Source organism: Erythrolamprus reginae, chromosome 1 (genome assembly GCF_031021105.1).
Source record: "Erythrolamprus reginae isolate rEryReg1 chromosome 1, rEryReg1.hap1, whole genome shotgun sequence".
NCBI lineage: Eukaryota > Metazoa > Chordata > Lepidosauria > Squamata > Dipsadidae > Erythrolamprus > Erythrolamprus reginae.
In genome coordinates this window covers 401474526-401495861 of record NC_091950.1, presented here as the reverse complement: position 1 = coordinate 401495861, position 21336 = coordinate 401474526, and the positions used below count along the sequence as shown (strand labels likewise).

The 21336-nt window shown below is 41.2% G+C and overlaps 1 protein-coding gene across 4 annotated transcripts; it reads left to right on the top strand.

Moving 5' to 3' along the window:
- Positions 1-1181: 1181 nt before the first annotated feature.
- Positions 1182-18924, top strand: STYXL1 (serine/threonine/tyrosine interacting like 1). Of its 4 annotated transcripts, none has more exons than XM_070742298.1 (10): positions 1182-1330; positions 3886-4144; positions 6165-6226; positions 7781-7925; positions 8283-8339; positions 9732-9877; positions 11495-11640; positions 13347-13444; positions 16600-16709; positions 18559-18924. In XM_070742298.1, the coding sequence occupies exons 2-10, from the start codon at positions 4042-4044 to the stop codon at positions 18688-18690; spliced, it is 999 nt and encodes a 332-aa protein (XP_070598399.1). In that variant the 5' UTR covers positions 1182-1330; positions 3886-4041; the 3' UTR covers positions 18691-18924. The 4 variants fall into 4 exon arrangements, with proteins under 4 accessions (XP_070598399.1, XP_070598415.1, XP_070598424.1 ...); XM_070742314.1 differs by lacking the exon at positions 18559-18924 and adding an exon at positions 17676-17764; XM_070742307.1 differs by having other exon boundaries at positions 1245-1330; positions 4038-4144.
- Positions 18925-21336: the final 2412 nt, after the last annotated feature.

Genomic DNA, 21336 nt, shown 5'->3' with positions numbered 1-21336 from the left:
CAGCTCTACTTCTCGCTGTGCTTTCCTTCCCTAAACTCTCGAGAGCCCGTCTTGTTCATTTCCTTTGTCTGTCACCCGCTTGTCAATTTATTCTAGTTTGCTTAGAGGCCCCAAGGAATGAAACGGTTATTTCGCTCCTAGGGAACTCTAACGCCTCAGACCAAGTGAAATTAAAACGAAAGGAACTTTTAACGTATTTTCTGTCAGAACAATTAATCAGTGGAACGACTTGCCTCCTGAAGTTGTGAATGCTCCAACACTGGAAGTTTTTAAGAGATTAGACGATCATTTGTCTGATGTAGGGCTTCCCGACTGAGTAGGGGTTAAGCGAGAAGACCTCCAAGGTCCCTTCCACCTGTTATTCTTTTCCATTTCTCTTTCTGTTCTATTCCTATTCTATACTATATTATTCATATTGTATTATACAGGGGTTGGACAAAAAAAAGGAAACACCTTGCAGCTCTTCCGTGGAATCCAGATTTGTGACGCTCCCTTCGAACAGTTTTTGTGGAAACTGGGTTCTGTACTATTCCTATTATGTGTAACATATTTTTCTGATAATGAAAAGGAAGGGATATAGGAGGAATATAAAAAGCTTATCTGCCTTGGAATATGGCCCCTCGTGGGGCCGAGGCAAAAAGGAAGCTGTGATGCTCCTTCAATATACCAGGGTGACGACAAAAAAATCACATAGTCCTATTACATATATATAATACATTATAGTATAATATATGTATATAATATATATACTACTCATATATTATTCTATATATTCATATGGGGAATCCAGAGCATGATACCATAGCCTTTCGAGACTAAGGATGCCAATGCATTCCTATTACTCCTATTATATTATACATTAATCTATACTACTCTATACTAGTTAGCCGCTCAGAGTCCCCCGGGAGTTGGGCGGCATAGAAATTCCATAAATAAATTAGTAAATAAATATTCTATACTATACTATTATCATAATACATTACTATTACTATACAGTACAGTACTACACTATTTCTATACTATACACTCCAGCTGTCAAGGTAAAAGGGCACTAACTTCCCAACTCTCGCGACAGTTTTATACCTTCGCCAAAAAAACCGATTTTTCGGGGTTGTGGTTAGCGTCGTGTATCGCGAGAGGAAGCGCGAATACGAAAGCTCGAGTGACGTCTTCTCATAGTTACCATATAAAGCGTCTCCTGCATGAGAGCGGGAGTTTCAATGGACCCGGTGGGTCTGTCGCCAGAGGTGGCGATGGAGAGGCAAAGGAGATCCCGCTAGGCGCAGCGAGATACTTTATTGCGTTGAAGTTGCCCATGTCACTTTGGACGGTAAGGACCTGCCGAAGACCGACGGTGGTAGAGTGGCTGCAACTATAGTAACTGCAGCACCATTAAACTCGGCAATATGAAAAAAATAGATTCTATGGGTCCCCTGGTAACCGTGGACAGACACATAACAACAGGAACCACAATTCCCCTGACAGTAGATGTCCCGAACTGTACATTGTTTGGTGGGTTTGTCTTTTGAATAATGCCTGCTAGGTTCTGAACTGAGTTGATCAGTATTTTACCTAACTTTTTTTTTCAATTTTATCTTATATAAATTAATTTGATAAAGGTGGTTTTGAATAGAATAGAATAGAATTCTTTATTGCCCAAGTGTGATTGGACACACAAGGAATTTGTCTTTGGTGCAGATGCTGTCAGTGTACATAAAAAGAAAATATAGATTTGTCAAGAATCATGTGGTACAACACTTAGTGGTTGTTATAGGAGTCAAATAAGCAATGAAGAAACAATAAAATTAATGAAATAATAAAATTAATAAAATATATAATAATAATTTAATTATTATACATAGCAACAGGAACCACAATTCCCCTGACAGTAGATGTCCCGAACTGCACATGGTTGGTGGGTTTCCAGCTACATGGATAGAGAACATGGAGACCTTAACCTCAATTTACTAGCTCCAAAAAACAAGGCTGTGTTTCCGAAGCATGAATAATTTTACAATTATGTTCACATCTTGCCCTTCCTTCCATGGAGGATTAATTGCTTTCCATTGTCCACAGTGATACTTCAACAGTTCCTCATATGTGTGCCTTTCTTAGTAGAAATATAGAGGGCTGAACCTGGAATTTGGCTTGCAAGCATAAGCTCTGCCACTGAGACTTCTGTAAGGAAGCAATCACTATTCCATTTCAGCTTATTCATCCATAGACAGACAGCAGTTCTGCCTGGGATACATGAATGCACACACACAGAGAGAAAGAGAGAGAGAATTACTTATTATCCTGTTAAGTTTGGTGGTCTGCACCACACTTGCCATATAGCATTGCTAACCGTGAGGCAAACTATTACTGAATACATAGCTAATTCAGCCCTGAATGAGGAAGCTCTTATTTATAAAGGGGGAAAATGAAAGTACAGTGTTCCCTCGATTTTCGCGGGTTCGAACTTCACGAATAGTCTATACCACGGTTTTTCAAAAAATATTAATTTAAAAATACTTCGTGGTTTTTTTCCTATACCACGGTTTTCCCCACCCAGTGACATCATATGTCATCGCCAAACTAATAATTTTTGCAAATAAATAACAAAAAAATAATTATTGTTAATAAATAATTATATTTATAAATATCAGGATCACTAAGTGTCTTATTCCAGTGTTTTTCAACCAATGTGCCATGGCACACCAGTGTGCCGCGAGACATGGTCAGGTGTGCCGCGAAGCTCAGAGAGAGAGAAAGAAAACAAGAGAGAGAGAAAGAAAGAGAAAGAGAGAAAGAGCAAGAGAGAGAGAAAGCAAGCAAGAGAGAAAGAAAACAAGAAAGAGAAAGAAAACGAGAGAAAGAAAGCAAGAGAGAGAAAGAGAGAGAAAGAAAGAAAGAAAGCAAGAGAGAGAGAGAGAAAGAGAGGTAGGGAAGGTGGGAGAAAGACATAGAGGGAGATAGGGAGGGAGAGAGAGAGAGCAAAAAAGAGGAAAGAAGGAAGAGAAAGAGGGATGGAGAGAGAGAGAAAAAAAAAAGAGGAAGAGAAAGAGGGAGGGAGAAATAGAGCGAAAGGGAGATTTTTTTTGTCCAAAGTTTTTTTAGCCACCCCCCCGCCCCCACTCAATGTGCCCCACTGTTTTGTAAATGTAAAAAATGTGCTGCGGCTCAAAAAAGGTTGAAAATCACTTGTCTTATTCAATGGTGAGTACCAGTAATAATGGTGAGTAAATGGTTGTTAAGGGAATGGGAAATGGTAATTTAGGGGTTTAAAGTGTTAAAGGATGGCTTGTGATACTGTCCATAGCCAAAAATGATGTATTTACTTCCGCATCTCTATTTCATGGAAATTCGACTTTCGCAGGTGGTCTCGGAACGCATCCCCCGCGGAAATCGAGGGAACACTGTAGTGCCATCTTCATTATATCAATAAAGTCAATTTTACTGAACACTGCCTCTCCCTCAATTGCCATCCTAAAATCTGTTGTAAATCCCTTCTAATATTAAGAAGTAATGCCTGAATATTCTTATTTTCCTTTATTTGTCCTTTCTGTTTTCCTATTATGTCGTACCTGTATCTTTATTTAATCCTACTGGGAGCCATTCCACTTGAAGCACAAAGCAGAGGATGTTCAGCAAACATTGAATCAGTAAAAGATATTTTAATGTATTTTCCTTTTATATCAGGCATTTTCTTTTATAAGCCTAACCAACTGGTTCTTTGCTGATTTTTGCAAGCCATTTTTATTTTTTATTATTATTATTTATTGGATTTGTATGCTGCCCCTCTACATAGATTCAGGGCGGCATTTTACAATTGAATTAACAAGATTTCCTATATTGTGTTATTGTGTTACCTCTAGATGACGATCCCTTTTTTTCTGTTTTTAGAGTGAACAGAACCCTGATACCTTCTATTTCAGTTTAAATATGAACTATTTTTTAAATGGAGGAGCCACATGACTCTGAATTAGCCTTCTACAAAAATTAATCTTTATAGAGAAAGCAATTGGATTTGTGGCACTGAATAATTTTTTTTCCAGTGTGATGGCAGGGGTGACCTTGTGTGAACCAACAGAACTGTATAATTTGTTGAATCAGTCTACAAGGATATCTAGATTAGCAGAGCCAAACTATCTCTGTTTATTGGGTAAGTGAAAGTCATCAAACATAGTTACATTAATACATGTTGCAATTGGACATAGGAATAGATTAGAATATTAACATGGCTTATTGCAGATGCCATTGCTGCTATTTTTCCCCATTTTTAAAACTGCTTCGTATAAATCCTGTTTGAGTGTTGCTACAGCTATGAGCCTTGTGTACAAAGCTATCATCCCTTGAACCTTTAGCAAATCCCTGAGGAACCTGGTCTCGCTTTGGGACTAAAACTGATCAGCTGCACTGGAGATTCTTATCCACTGAGACCATATTTATTTTATTTATTACCTTTATGTCCTGACTTTCATTGGTATCTTCTGTCCTCCTATTTTTCCCATCAAACTAGCCCTGAGAAATAAGATGGGCTAAGAGAGAAAGGTTTGTTCAAAGTCACCTAATGCAGTGTTTTTCAACCAGTGTGCCGTGGCACACTAGTGTGCCGCGAGACATGGTCAGGTGTGCCGCGAAGAAGGAAGCTCAGGTTCCGGTCTCACAATTTTTTGCTGAGAGAGAGAGAGAAAGAAAGCAAGAGAAAGAGAGAGAAAGAAAGAGAGAGAAGGAGAGAGAAAGGAAGAAAGAGGGAGAGAAAAGGAAAGGAAGGGAGAGAGAGAGAGAGAAATGAGCAAAAAGGGGAGGAAAAGAGGGAAATGAGAAAATGATTGAGACAGAGAATGAGAGGAGAGAGAGAAACAAGAGAGAGAGAGAGAGAGAGAGAGAGAGAAGTGATTCTTGATTTAAAGCATATGATAAAAAGTACCCAAAGAATAAGAAAGAAAACCCCCCAGCCCTCACCTGTTTTTGGAAATGGTTCAAGAGTGTGTATACACACAGACACGGGGGGGGGGGAGAGATAGGGGTGGAAAAAGAGAGGAGAGTGTCTTAGGGTGTCATTTTGTGTCATTTTGGTTGGTGGTGTGCCCCAGGGTTTTGTAAATGTAAAAAATGTGCCATGGCTCAAAAAAGGTTGAAAATCACTGACCTAATGAACTTCTCTTAGAACTTGAGTGTCTCTACTGATTTCTTCAGCACCCACAAATGTCTAGATTAGAGTAAGAATGGGGAGTTTTAAAAATTGACAACTTGGTGAACTTAGAGTTATGATGCTAACCCTATCTCTTTAGAACATCTGCAGTGCATTACTGCAGATTATATATATAGTTACCCTGTTTCCCCGATAGTAAGACACCCCCAATTGTAAGACGTATCGGGGGTTTCAGGGGGGTCGGCTAATATAAGCCGTACCCGAAAGTAAGACATATGTCTTACTTTCGGGGAAACACGGGGGTATTGCCGGGGGGGGAGCCCGATGACGTCGCTTCCAAGCTCCCCGCACGCTCCTCGCCTTCACCTCGCCGCGGCGCCACTGCCTCTTCCCCAGCTTGACAAAGCGAAGGACGGCGCTGGTCCGAAGCGAGCCGAGTGGGCGGCGGCTTGCAGCGAAGGCGCTCGTCCCAGCAACCGAGTCCTGCCGAGGCTCGGCTGCAAGCGGCCAGCAAGGCCGACCAGCTCCGAGGCGAGCGGCCGGAGCTGCGCCCTCCTTTGCCCGCCTCCTTTCCGGCAGGCAGGTGGGGCTGCCGAACTGCGCAGAGCGGCTCCTCCCCTCCAGACACACGCTTCCCCGACATGCGTCTGTGGCTCCACGTGTGCACACCACTTGGAGCCCTGAGGTTGAACTTGGAAAAGGGCTCACGAGGCTCCTGTCGCGCGGCTGCCCTTCTGGACTCTGGGGAGATGCCTTCGGGAACGCAACCCTTTCAATTTTTTTCCAATGTAAGACATACCCCGAAAGTAAGACGTAGTGGGGCTTTTGGGGGTAAAAAGAAAGTAAGACACTGTCTTACTTTTGGGGAAACACGGTATATACAATAACCATTCCAAGGTAACCTGCTGGTTCCCTGGGCCATTCCTAGTTCAGCACCTTAACCACTAGTTTTACTGCCCTTCTTTCCATATACATTTCAGTATAGATTTGTACTTGTAGATTTATATTCTTGTTGCTTTACTTTCAGATGCTCGTACCAAGAGAGAATATAATGAAAGCCACTTGATGACAGCATTAAGAGTCAAAACAGTGAGTTTTATTTCTGGAGAAGTCTATGATTTTTAATCTCATCATATACGCTAAATGAAAGATAACAACCATGCAGAGATTTTTCTAATGGCTAGAAACTCTTAATTTTCTTTGCTAACATTTATGGAATGAAATTAACTATTGCTTTTATAATCATACTCTACCTTTAGGCTAGCCTATGCACATTTATCCTGATATAACCCTATCAGACAAAATGGGGCTTGTTGCTTTGTAAATATACATTGCATGACAATAATAAAAGAGCAGAAACATAACTGAAACAATCTCATTTATTCCATTTATTCAGGTAGAATAGATTTGGCTTGTTGCCTAGAAAGCAAGAAGGAAGAAACCAGGTTCTTGTGTGATTAATGTGTTCCAACATTTGAAGTACTGATTGAAAAGTGTTTTGAAATTAAAACAAACACAACATTAAAAAGGCCTGTTTCGTGTTTCAATATACTTCCCAACATTATCAGAACTGTTCCATTAGTAATTTGAAACCATTCTGAAGTGTTTCAAGTTGAAAACACTTACTTTGAATTTTGAAAGTGAAAATTTTTAATTTAGGGAATATAATTTGATTTTGGTAGCTTGTTTTTGAATGAAGGATTAGGATCAGGATTCAGAATAATTTGAAAACTGTTCTTCATTGGCAAGGCAGATTCATGGTAGACTAGAAGTTTATTTGTTTTGAATACAGCAATCAATGGTTCTTGGGGAACCTATTGTTCCATAGCAGTTTCCATAAAGTAGCATTGAGCATTTGGGAACAGAGTTTTGAGCTAGCTATATCATCCGCCTGCACCAATACGCATATGTGACAGTGCTATAGTTTTTTTGCATATTAAGACAAGAAACAAACAAACACTGTAGTAATAATATTGAACAGTAATAATATCAATCTTCTTCAAAATAGCAATAACAGTAGCACTTAGACTTATATACTGCTCCATGGTGCTTTTACAGCATTCTCTGAGCAGTTTACAATGTCAGCATATTACCCCCAACAATCTGGGTCTTCATTTTATCGACCTCTGAATGATGGAAGGCTGAGTTAACTTTGAGGCCTGTAAGGATCAAACTCCAGACTGTGTTAATACTGCATTTTAACCACTACGTCACCTAGGCTGAAAACCTGAGGTAGGGGGATAAAAAATCATGAGGGCTATCTGTCTTGTGATGTAGGATAATACTCAAAATGAGGAATAGAATGTATATAGCAGAACAGGCTGCACGTTTTCCTCAAATATTTTTAACTAATCCATATCCTAGCAAACATGATCCAGAGCAAGATTCTTTGGGAGCCATTATCCCTACCCTAAAATTAGTCTCATATCTTCTCCAACATACAATTGCATTTGAGTGTCACAATAGGGCGATTTCATAGCTGAAGGTTTCAAAATCGGTTTTACTTTATAAGAATGGGACCGGATCTTGGATATTTCTATGTTAGGATTAGATTAACTTCCTTAGAATCCACCACAGAAATATCATACTCTTCTTTAGTAATTGCATTTCATGCTACTTAATTTACTTTCATTTGTTTTAAAGAATCCACTGGGCAAATATTTGGTGCCTGAATCTGTCAACCTGGAATGTGTTCGATACTGTGTAATATATGATGGCAAAACGGAGACTGTGGAAGGAGCTTTTAACATGGATTACGATCTACTTGACGTGGATAAAGAACTAACACGTATCATCCTTCTTTTTCTCAAAACTAAAAAGGCAGGGTAGTTTGCTAAGACTTGGCTCACTCTAGAGTGATGCTCCCAAATGTCTCATTCTTATTGAACTTGGTGATGATTACATTTACTGGAATCAGTGTCTACAATTCCCAGTTGGGCTCCTGACAGCCTCAGACCAGCCCATCAAAGGCTTAATTACATCAAGCAGTTGCCTTACTCAACCTGAGGCTGCTGAATGAGCCCCAGTCTACTGCAGCAAATGTTCTGCATGGAGACTTCTTAAATGGGGGAAATACTTCTACATCTTGTAATAAGTTTCAGAACTCTGTTTTAAAATCCTTTTGTTTCTGTTTCTTTCCATCTAGCATTTGACACAGGAATTGACATAAAGGAATTAAGAAAGAAACCATCTTCTGAATATAGTATGTTTTATGTTATCGTTATACAGTGATCCCTCGATTTTTGCGGTCTCGATTTTCGCGAAACGCTACACCACGGTTTTTCAAAAAATAATAATTAAAAAATACTCCACGGTTTTTTTTGCTATACCACGGTTTTTCCCACCCGATGACGTCATACGTCATCACCAAGAGTCACTTCTCTGTCTCTTTCTCTTTCTTTCCTGTCATTCTCTGCTTCAATCATTTTCTCATTTCTCTTTTTTTCTCCCCTTTTTTCTATAATTTCTCTCTCTCTTCCTTCCACTCTTCTCTCTCTCTCTTTCTTCCTCTCTCTCACTCTCTTCCTTCCTTTCTCATCTTTCTTTCTCTCTCTCTTTCTCTATCTTGCTTCTTCCTCTCTCACACTCTCTTCCTCCCTCTCTCATCTCTATTTCTCCCCCTCTTGCTCTCGAGCGGCCGGGCGAACGGCGGGTGGCCGGGCGAACGGCGGGTGAACGGCGGGCGAGCGGCCGGGCGAGCGAGCGAACAGGAGAGCGGCGAGCGAACGAGCAGCCGGCCGAGCGAACGGGCGAGCGAACGAGCGGGCGGGCAAACGGCGGGCGGGCGGGTGCTGGGGGGGTGGGGGCAGCCGACATTCTAAGCAATCTTTGTCGACTTCCGCACTTTCGTCGCTCCCCGCCTCCAGCATCTGCGCATGCACGGCCATGGAAAAAAGGGCACGCATGCGCAGATGGTGTTTTTACTTCCGCACCACTATACCACGGAAAATCGATTATCGCAGGAGGTCTTGGAACGTAACCCCCGCAATAATCGAGGGATCACTGTAGTGGCAAATCACTTGTTCGTGTAAGTGGGATTTAAGGGTGTAGATAAATCCACAACTCCTTGATACGTGTCTACCTTAGAAGTACCTTCCTTTCCTGCATTGGGGGTGGGTGGGTGTTGCAAGCCTAGAACAAAAATGACTGGCTAGCTCCTGTAGTTAGATATTAATAACATGGTTAATAGAGCCATTGCTGCAAAATGTGTGATCTTGATAGAATGTAGTATTGCAGAAGTTCGATCCTGACCACTTTATCCATCTGAGGTCAGTAAAACGAGGACCCTATGCTCACCCTGTAAACGGCTTAGAGAGGCTGTAAAGCACCATGAACCGGTATATAAGTCTAATTTTTATTACTAGTGTTATAAGTCATTTAAATAAATAAATAGTAGAGGGGAAAACAATGGAGTGTCAAATATACAGAAAGAGGCATTGCTTTTAAGAGACAGAACTTTGATCCTATTATAATGAACACAGGAACATACATGTAATACAGAGATCTAGTAACAAATGGGATGGACTTATGGAAGCCCATGCTCCAAATTAATATTTTGTATTAACACTTTATTATCTACATGATCTGCTTGTAGATGCTAAAGAAGGCTCTGCGGCTCGCTGCGCAAGAACTATGCAGCGGCTCACCCGCTTTCCAGTCATGATCTTAAGAGGCGGTTATGAACGCTTTACAACCTCCTATCACTACCTCAGGACCCAAAAGATCTTTTGGATGCCTCAAGTATGACAAACATCATACCTTATACTTCAAAATTTCCCCTTTTTCTTCTTCAAGTCAGAGGAGTATTACTTTTTTATTAATAAATTTGCCTTGGGAAACCTCAGGTATATATATGCACACCCACATATTTGACCGTCTTTGTGATGGGAAACTTAAATCCTCTTCTTTGGTGCTCCAATTAGTGAACGTGTTCAAATGCATATGTAATTACATTCAATTTTTTGCTTTATAACTCTGTGTGTGAAGGTTGGACAGAGTTCTCATATAAGTAATCAGCCATATTTTTCAGAACTTTATGATGCATGTTACAATCCTAATCTATATCAGGATGCAAAAATTAGGGGAAAGGTGTATACAAAACGTGCACATTACAGCATGCCAAAGATGTTAATGTCAAGAAAAATAACTACAGATGGGAGATGTATATATAAAAGTAAGGTCAGAAATTTGGTTGGGAACTCTTGTTCTTCTATAAAGTAGACTGCATTCTCTAAGGCTTAGCTTACTTATTGAATAAAGCAATGATTGGCTGATCCATGTTCATGTAGCAGTGGCTGAAAAGCAAGTATTGTTCAAAAGAGTCTCCCAATAAGTGGGTAGATTGCACCCAATTTTTTTTTTTAGAATTATGTCTAGCATTTGATACCCTAAATATTCTTTCTACCTTTATTATTCCTTAATGTCTTTAGCTGTCCTGGTTAAAATTATTTGAGGGGTCCTGCTCAGTGTGTACACACAGTAAGCTGAGTATAATAAGCTCAGACCTCCTCTCTCTGTACAGACTAGATTTTTATTATCCAGAAGAGGTTTTTGAACTCTGAATTCCTTCTCTTTTCATTAAGTAGCAAAAGCTTCCCAAATCCAGCAGGCAATTGAGGCAGACAACCAGAATCCTTCCTCCTTGGGGAATATCCTGCAATATTCTCTTAGTGAATTTTACACCTTTATATAATTCTTTGCCAAACTCACACTGCCTGCTTTCCCTTTGTCTAATGAGAAGTACATAGGTATCATTGAGTTTGATGGGACTCATTCTGAGTGGTCTGCAGCCTACAAGGTTCTACACTTTATTGGATTTGAGATGTAAAGCTTAATCATTCAATGACCCCTCTTGCAACAAATAGGATCTTGAAAATGGCCATATTGAATTCAGTGCCCTGACTTTAAACAAGTACAGTGGTACCTCTACATAAAAATGTCTCTACTTAGGAACTTTTCTAGATAAGAACTGGGTGTTCAAGATTTTTTTGGCTCTTCTCAAGCACCATTTACCACTTACAAACCCGAGCCTCTGAAACTGTAGCCAGAAAAGGCGGGAGAAGCCTCTATGGGGGCTTTCTAGGAATCTCTTGGGAGGAAACAGGGCCCCAAAAGGCGGGGAGAAGTCTCTGTGGGGCCTCTCTAGGAATCTCCCGGGAGGAAATAGGGCATCCACCCTCCCTGTGGTTTCCCCAATCATACACATTATTTGCCTTTACATTGATTCCTATGGGAAAAATTGCTTCTTCTTACAAACTTTTCTACTTAAGAACCTGGTCACGGAACGAATTAAGTTCGTAAGTAGAGGTACCACTGTACTGTGCTTTCATTGCATGATCCTGTCCCCCTCCCCAACAGGAATTGGAAGCCTTTAAGACCTATCCAGTAGAAATCATGCCTGCTAAGCTGTACATGGGAAACTACAAACAAGCCTGTGACAGTCAGATTCAGAAGGATCTGAAAATCAAGGCTCATATTAATATCTGTGAGGAAGCTGGCGTATTGTGAGTATACAGTCTGCAGTAACAGTATACTGAAGACAATTCAGTACTCGGCACTTTTCTAGTCTTGTAAGAGAAATCACAATAGTTATCTTCCCGTGCATTATTTTAGTCCTAGGTATCTTATGATGCCATTTTCAGTCATGCCACTGAATTTTAGCACTTAAATGGGTTTTTTAAGTGCAATTTCTGCAGTGGTAGACATGTGGAATTTATAAGTGAAAGACCTATTGTAGGCTTAATATTGTTTTTTAAAAGACCTTCCTCTATTTTCACCCAAAAAATACCTGGAAGAAAGAAAACCAGTATACAATGTCACCTTAAAAATGTGGATTTCTTATCAATCAAAGATTGTCTACCTTAATATCAAAAAGAAGTGGGTAGATGATTGAAAAGCATCTCAGCCTGAAGGCAACCTTTAATTCCATTTGCAGGTCTTAAAAAGGCATAGTGCCTTACAGGCAGGCTGCCCAGGTTCAAATCCCAGGAAGGTATGGCTAGTTGATGAGAGCTAAATAGCTTGAATTAGATCCATACTAGTCTCCCTTCATTTTCATTATCAGCAAAAACATATTTATATAAATATATTTATATATATATATATAAACATTTATGTAAGGTTCGTGCTGCTGTAAATATAGTAACTACAACTTACAACTTCAGCCTGATGATAGTGAATGTGATTTCACCGAAACGTCGCATAGACATTCAAAATATTACACGGGGCAAAACCCAAACTCATATATTGAGCAAGGTATCACATACACTGTACCTGTGTATTTTGTTTTTCTTGCCTATATATATATATAGGCAAGAAAAACAAAATACACAGGTACAGTATATGTGATACCTTGCTCAACAGTAGGGATCTTGGAGTCCCAGTGGACAACCATTTAAATATGAGCCAGCAGTTTGCAGCAGCTCCCAAAAAAGCCAACACAGTTCTAGGCTGCATTAATAGAGTGCAGAGAAGAGCAACAAAGGTGATTAGGGGACTGGAGGCTAAAACATGAAGAATGGTTGTAGGAAAGAAGGACTAGATGAGTCATGATGGCAGTGTTCCAATATCTTAGAGGTTGCCACAAAGAAGGAGTCAACCTATTCTCCAAAGCACCCGAAGGTAGAACAAGAAGCAATGGGTGGAAGCTGAACAAGGAGAGAAGCAACTTAGAACTAAGGAGAAATTTCCTGACAGTTAGAATAATTAATCAGCGGAATAGCTTTCCTCCAGAAGTTGTGAATGCTCCAACACTGGAAGTTTTTAAGAAGATGTTGGATAACCACTGGTCTGAAGTAGTGTCAAGTTCCTGCCTAAGCAGGGGGTTGGACTAAAAGACCTCCAAGGTCCCTTTCAACTCTGTTGTTGTTGTTATTTCCCCTGCACAATGAGAATACATCTACAAAAATAGAAACTTGGGTTACCTATGATTCCTTGTCCATTTTTCAAACTCTGCTGTGTTTTTGAATGACTCATCCTCTAAATAGCTTACAACAGTATATATAATTCCCACCACCATCATCACTTTATCTTTTCAAACAACGCCATGAGTTAGGCCAGTTTGAGAATGATTGACTGAAGCCCATCCATGAACTTTATACCTAAAGAAAAAATTGAACTAGTTCAATGCTAATCAGTTATAATATTGTGATGATATTGACTGAGCTGGTTCAGTTTTGCATGCTTCTAAGCAGATTGTCTCTTTCCCCAGCTTCCTTGAAGACAGCGAAAAACTGTTTCATATTCCTATTCCTGATTCTCTTGAGGCAGATTTATTTTCTCACTTTGCCGACATTTGTCACTTTATTGGTAAGTAGACAGTAATGGCATTTTCCCCTACTCTGGTCCAGCAGGTAAGTGTGTAGCCACAAACTCATTTTTTAGCTGCTTATTCCAAATATTCAATCTTTCCATCATTTCACCTCATCACATCCCTGGTAAAAAGACAGGATTGTCATCTGCATTCTCAGTACATTTGTAAGTTAAAAACCTTCAGACTAAACTTCTTGAGGGAAGTCCATTTGTGGACTTCAACTACCAGAATTCCCCAGCCAGCCCTATTGGCTAGGGAATTCTGAAAATTGAAGTCTACTCAAAGTTGCTGAGATTGAACGACATTGATTTGGACTCTAATATAATATAGTCCCAAATTTCTGATCCTAAATTCAAAATTGTCATTAGGTCAGAATAGTAAAAAAAGAATGCAGAACGCGGCCGCGAGAGCCATCGTGGGGTTTCCCAGATTCGCCCACGTATCTACAACACTCCGTGGCCTGCATTGGCTGCCGATCAGTTTCCGGTCACAATTCAAAGTGTTGGTCATGACCTTTAAAGCCCTACATGGCATTGGACCAGAGTACCTCCAGAACCGCCTGCTACCACACAAATCCCAGCGGCCGATAAGGTCCCACAGAGTTGGCCTTCTCCGGGTCCCGCCGACTAAACAATGTCGTCTGGCGGGCCCCAGGGGAAGAGCCTTCTCTGTGGCGGCCCCGGCCCTCTGGAATCAACTCCCTCCGGAGATTAGAACTGCTCCCACCCTCCTTGTCTTCCGTAAACTACTTAAGACCCACCTATACCGCCAGGCATGGGGGATTTGAGACACCTTTCCCCCAGGCTTATTATAATTTATGTTTGGTATGTATGTGCTGTTTGTTTTTTAATTATGATAGCATTTTTAGTTTTTTAATACAGTGAACCCTCAAGTTTCGCGTCCTCAAGCATCGCGAAAGGGCTATTTCGCGAGTTTTAAACCCGGAAGTAAACTCCACCATCTGCGCATGTGTGCGTAGATGGTGGAGTTCCCCAGCTGGGAAGCTGGGGGGCTTCCCTGGGTCTTTCCCCTCTTGCCCCGTAAGACCCCAGCGGCGGCGCGAGCAACGGCGTGGGCGGGCGGGCGGCACGCGCGGGGACACCCCAGCTCCGCTGCCCAGCTGGGGAGCGGATCTGGGGTTTCCCCAAGCGCGCGCGTGTTGCTGGGGCCGCTTCCCAGCTGGGGAGCGGAGCCGGGGTTTCTCCAAGCGCGCGCGCGTTGCTGGGGCCGCTCCCCAGCTGGGGAGCGGATCTGGGGTTTCCCCAAGCGTGCGCGCGTTGCTGGGGCCGCTTCCCAGCTGGGGAGCAGAGCCGGGGTTTCTCCAAGCGCGCGCGCGTTGCTGGGGCCGCTCCCCAGCTGGGGAGCGGATCTGGGGTTTACCCAAGCGCGCGCGCGTTGCTGGGGCCGCTTCCCATCTGGGGAGCAGAGCCGGGGTTTCTCCAAGCGCGCGCGCGTTGCTGGGGAGCGGATCTGGGGTTTCCCCAAGCGCGCGCGCGTTGCTGGGGCCGCTTCCCAGCTGGGGAGCGGAGCCGGGATTTCTCCAAGCGCGTGCGCGTTGCTGGGGCCGCTCTCCAGCTGGGAAGCGGCCCCCAGCAACGCGCGCGCGCTTGGGGAAACCCCGGCTCCGCTCCCCAGCAACGCGCGCGCTTGGGGAAACCCCAGATCCGCTCCCCAGCTGGGGAGCGGCCCCAGCAACGGGCGCGCGCTTGGGGAAACCCCGGCTCCGCTCCCCAGCTGGGAAGCGGCCCCAGCAACGCGCGCGCGCTTGGGGAAACCCCAGATCCGCTCCCCAGCTGGGGAGCAGCCCCAGCAACGCGCGCGCGCGCTCCCCAGCAACGCGCTGCGGGCGGCGGTGAAAGTAAAAACACCATCTGCACATGCGCAGATGGTGTTTTTACTTCCGCACCGCTACTTCGCGAAAAATCGATCATCGCTTGGGGTCCTGGAACGGAACCCTCGCGATGATCGAGGGTTCACTGTATTAGATTTGTGCCATTATAATATTGTTTTTATCATTGTTGTGAGCCGCCTCGAGTCTTCGGAGAGGGGCGGCATACAAATCTAATAAATAATAATTATTATTATTAATTTGTGGTTTAGCTATTTTAGACTGCTGCTGATTCTGTCACAATCACAACCCTGTAATTGAGAATGCCAGCAGAACATTTAGGGATCACCTAAAGTGATGAGTATAGTCTGAGATAATGGGGACAAAAAAAAGGAAAATGATGCTACAGCATACACTTAGCCTCCTCCTAAAGCAGCTACATCTTTTTTCAGGATCAGGAAAAGAGCAACTACTTTTGTCACCTTCTCTAAGGAGAACAAAATATGAGTATGGACCACTTGCTGAGGCAAGAGGCTTTTTAATGGATAAGTGCAAATCAATGCAAATTTGATCCTTTTGCCTGTTGATCTGCAGTGGGTAATTTATGCCTGCATTTTTATTAAAATATACAGACATAAATATACAGACATAAGTCCATTTAGAGAACATCTGTAGAAATCATCATCATATTGTGAGCTGCCTGCTTTTTGTGGTAAAAAAAATTCAGAAGTAGTTTCCCACTGCCCCTCCCCCTTCTTGGGCTGGGAGAGACCAAACTGACTCAATGCCAGAGGCATGATTAGAACTCAATTTCCTGGTGTTTTAACCACTATAGTACAGCAAACTGGTTTTCCAACTATATTTATATAGTAGTATTTTTAAAATCCCTTTTGTTTAGAGAATTCATGGTGTCAATTCAAAACCTTTAGTTCTTTAGGTAACAGACTTCATTTCTTACTGGAATTTGTAAGCCGCGCATTGGCAAGTGGGCCTTCATTATTATTTTTATTATTATTATTTATTGGATTTGTATGCCGCCCCTCTCCGCATGTCCCTTAGGGACATAATGTCATGCCTTCCCATAACTTTTACAAACTTTGACACAGAAAAAAGTCTGATTGACATCAATGGGACATCCTACTGGACTTAAATGTATGAGCATAAACTTGAAGAATTCACATTTGGCCCAACCATCTCTCATAATTTTCCCACATAAATTGGCATCAAGATTAAAACTGTAAAAAAGAAAAATCACTTTTTATGTAGAATATATATCTTTCAAACTCCTAATGAAAAAAATAAATTAATGAAAAAATTGTTTAGATTCTCATATCAGTAAAGAAGCAATCCTGGTCTTCTCCACTTTTGGAATAAGCAGGTGTAGCACAGCAGTGATGGCTTACCTTATCCATTCTTGGAAGTTTTACTTGAAGGTGAGTATCTGTGTTAAAGTGTGGGCAGAGCAACCCTTGAGTTATCAAGGACATGCACATAGAAATGGGGTATTGCAGTAGATATGCAGTAGATATGAGTAATTATCCAGTCACACAACCAGATACACAGGTAGCGTTTACTTTAACAAATAACACAGTCCAAATTAACATTCCAGGTCATACAGGTACAAATCAATCAATCTCTGAAAGTACAATAATCTTCTTACCATTTTGTCTTTGTCATATATGTTCAACAAAGATATTACAGTTTACAAACAGATCAGAATAACAGAGCATAAGACAGATTACTAGCAAGTCAAAGAGTCAATCAAAATGAAACAACATAGAATAAGCCATGATCTCGTTTCCTCTTATGACAACTTGCAATACTACAGCCAATCAGAACATAGCATACATTTTAAAGCTATACTACATTAATCCGTGCAAACATACATTGTTGGGTTGTTTATATATTACCAACCCAACCATTTGTACAGAATACTAACAACTTGTAACAACCTTTCCTACTAGAGGCTCTCTGGGTACGTTAGGACTATAATTTGCCAAACACCTGGAGAAGACAAGTAGAAGAGGCTATCATACACTAAAGTTAGCTGTCCCCATCCCCAACATGTTTTGTCATTATGCTAATGGTTCATGTAGCTGCACTCATCACATTATCAGATATCTTTTTGTCCAAATTTCTCTCCCATTATTTTGTATATGTCAGTTTTTCAACCCTAAGATTCTTGGAACAGAAACCTACCTTGTGTGTAATATTTCTACTGTCAAATTAAGTTTGATGGTAATCAGTTCAGGCAGTTTTAAAAACAGAATGTGAAATCAAAGGTGATATTGTGGCCTTTATGCCCAAATTAGAATATGAATCATGTTTACTTTACTTTTTGGTGTCTGATACTGAGTCTTTCTTTTGGTCTATTTCGCCTAATATTGCATGATCGTCAGTGGTCAAAGGCTCGAGCAAGGAGAACTTCCCACCACTTTCTTCCTGACTCTTAGCTGGAAACTGAGAATGGGAAATATGGCAAATTAAAGCTTGGTGTGCATGGCTAAAGCCTTGCACCTTTTATTGTATACTGTCATTTATTTATTTATTTTATTTATTCAATTTTTATGCCGCCCTTCTCCTTAGACTCAGGCGGCTTACAACATGTTAGCAATAGCGCTTCTTAACAGAGCCAGCCTATTGCCCCCACAGTCCGGGTCCTCATTTTACCCATCTCGGAAGGATGGAAGGCTGAGTCAACCTTGAGCCGGTGATGAGATTTGAACCGCTGACTTACAGATCTACAGTCAGCTTCAGTGGCCTGCAGTACAGCACTCTACCTGCTGCGCCACCCTGGCTCATCATCACCATCATTTTAGTCATTGTCTATTTACTGCAGGATGAAAGCCTTTTCTGCATATTTCCAACCAATATGGTCCTGAGCTTTCTTTTGCCAATTGGACCACAATATTTGCTGGTGTTGTTCATCCATTTTGTTTTAAGTCTCTTTTATGGACTCTTTTATCAAGTGAGATTCATTCTGTGATTCCCTTGGTCCACCTACCATCTTGCTATGTAAATACTCCATTGTATATTGTATAAACATAAAAAGCAGTAAAGTTTCAACTGATATATCAAGAACTGAACTTAGGGTTTTGGCACATGAGGCAGGTATTCCACGATGAAGTTACAGAGAACTGTTCCCTGATTATAGTATAGATGGCTACAACTCTAGGAAGACATAGTTCAGTGCAAGTCTTCTGTTCCCCCAAAATGCTTTGGGGCTGTTCTCAAATATTTTCCCTGCTCATGATCTTTGCATTTTATACCTTTTTTTCACAGAAAGCATGGAATCATGTCCAGAAATGTAAAAATAACATGCGGCCCAATCGAGCATTTGTGAAACAGCTGTCAGATTGGGAAGAAAAGTTCTTTTTAAGTGCCGTCACTGACATTTCAGAACCAAATTACTGATTGGCAGCTTTGTTTATTGTGTTAGTGGGACAGAAAAGTGAGAAGGAAACCAACGTTTATTTTTCAGAAACTGTTGAAAGAAAACTTTACCTTCCATTGTTGCATTATTGCTGACTTCATCATCAGTCTCACACTCAACAGACTTCATTTATGTTTTCATGAGCTTGTTCGTCAAGGTCAGAAAGATATTATATAGAATAAACTTTCAGGCATCCAAAACGCTTTTTCCCCAAACAAGATACTGTACTTCAATTGAAGATATTTGTTTCCAGCTACAGATCTAGAAAAGTTGTAGCCCCCTCGTTATGGAACACTACCATCAGAGGTGAGACCTGCTCCCACCCTTTTAGCCTTCCTGGAGGATATTAAAACTTGGCTTTGCCAGTTGGTGTGGAGCCCCAAGGGAGCCGCTTCTTGCTTAATTCCCATCCCATCTCTGGTTTCTGTATAGTTTTAAAAATATTAATCTGTGGAGTTTTGATGTTATATTTTAATTATTTTCTATTTGTTTTATAACCTGTAAGATGCCCAAAGTTTTAGTGGAGAAGGGTGGATTAAAAAAAAATAACAAGTACAAGCTGTAGGCACATCAATCAGCATGTAGGGTTAGAAAACAGGCAATATGCATTAAGCCCTACCAGAGAGAATGAGAAGTACAAGCTCCAGCTGTTGTTGATGTTTTGGTTCTTAGCCATTACAACATAGGCAGAAGGGGGAGTAATACAAGGAGTGGATGGTCACTTTAACTTTACACTACCATTCAGGGCAACATCACAAAAAGTCATTATTATGAGGCATAATATGTCTTTTTCAGGTGCCAGTTAAATATACTGCTCGAAAACATAAAGGGAACACTCAAATAATACATCCTAGATCTAAATGAATGAAATATTCTCATTGAATACTTTGTTCTGTACAAAGTTGAATGTGCACAACAACATGTGAAATTGATTGTCAATCAGTGTTGCTTCCTAAGTGGACAGTTTGTTTTAACAAGTTTGATTTACTTGGAGTTACATTGTGTTGTTTAAGTGTTCCCTTTATTTTTTTGAGCAGTGTTCTACTTGGTCTTTTACTACTGAGTTCTACTACTAGGGTTATATGCGTTCCTTTAGGAGCCTTAATAGAGTAATCCCTTACAGGGAGTCCTATGGAATATGATTGCCTCAGGAGAAAAGCCAGAAATCTCACACAGGTATATTAGAAATGAAGTGGAATCCTGCATAAACAATCTATTTGAATAATCCCTGGCAATCCATGTGACCCAGACTTCAAGCAAGCAAGTCATATTTTCCTTTACCTGACGCGCCAGTAACATCTATTACAATGGTAATAGAAAGACTTAGTTTCTAGATTTAATTCCGAAGAACTAAGCAAAGTCATGATCTCAGATCAGCAACGATTGGGATTAAAGCTCAGAAAAAACAAAATGCATGTAAAGAACCATCACTCAATTGTATGATGCCTGTGAAGCTTGCCAGTCAACTGGCAGCAGGGATAATGACCCACAAGGATCTAATAACATATCAAGGACATAATAGGGTGCTGCGTGACAGTTTTATTATGAAGGTTGCAAGAACTTGGCTAGAGCAAACAGACCGGCAATTTTCTAAGTGACAACTGACAGTCTACAGATTACACATGGCTCTCAAACTTGTGTTTCGCCCTTAGAATCATCCCTCAGCCCACCCAAGTGACTAGGCAGCAAACTGCACAAAACTCAAAATGCCTCCTGCAATTATGCCACCGACTCCAGCTACTCTCACCCTGTTGTGATGGAAACTTGTAGTTTACATTAGAAGGGAACCAAAGAGAAGTTACAGACGTTGCAGCAAAAACAAGGGGCGCAAGAAGCAAATCACTATGGACCATTTTAAAAAATGGTTGCTTAAAAATGAATTTAAAGAATAAGATGAAGCTGTTTGCAGAGAATTCTCGCCCCAGTTTCCGCCAGTAACGTAAACAGTGTTCCCTCTAATTTTTTGGGGGGGTGGGCGGAAAAGTATAGTGTCTGAGCGGCAGTCCCTTTGGGACTGGGCGGCACAGAAATAATAAATAAATAAACAAACAACAAATAAACAAAAACCCCACCCTGTTTTGCCTCAGAGAATTTCAAAATAAAATACTGTACTGTGTGTCTATAACAGTGAGCTCATAATAGGGCAACTCTATCAATATCAAAATGCCACTTAAATAGTTGAGCTAGTTTCAAACTAGATTTTGATTTTCTTTCTCTCTTCCTTACTCCCATTCTTTTTCTTTCTCTTTTCCTTCCTCTCTCCTCTCTTCCTCTCTCTCTCCTTCCCTCTCACTCTTTCCCTCTCGGCTTCTGGGCAAGTTTGGAAAACTCTGAGTTGATGATGATTTTTAAGTGAGCGATTGCTCACTGCTCAGCTTAGAGGGAACTATGAACGTAAACCCTTATGTGACTAAGAATTCTGACGACATAGATAATAAAGGCCTGGTTTGTTGTTTGTTTGATCTGGAAAGGGTCAGATCAGGCTACAATTGCATGAGAGACCAGTGTAAAATTACAGAGGTCTAAAAGAAAGCAAAACTGCCAAGCAGGCAGTCCATGAATTCTCTGATAGCCGAGCTAGATCTGGTGAGACTATCAAGAGACCCAACCAATGGGTGCTTTATGTC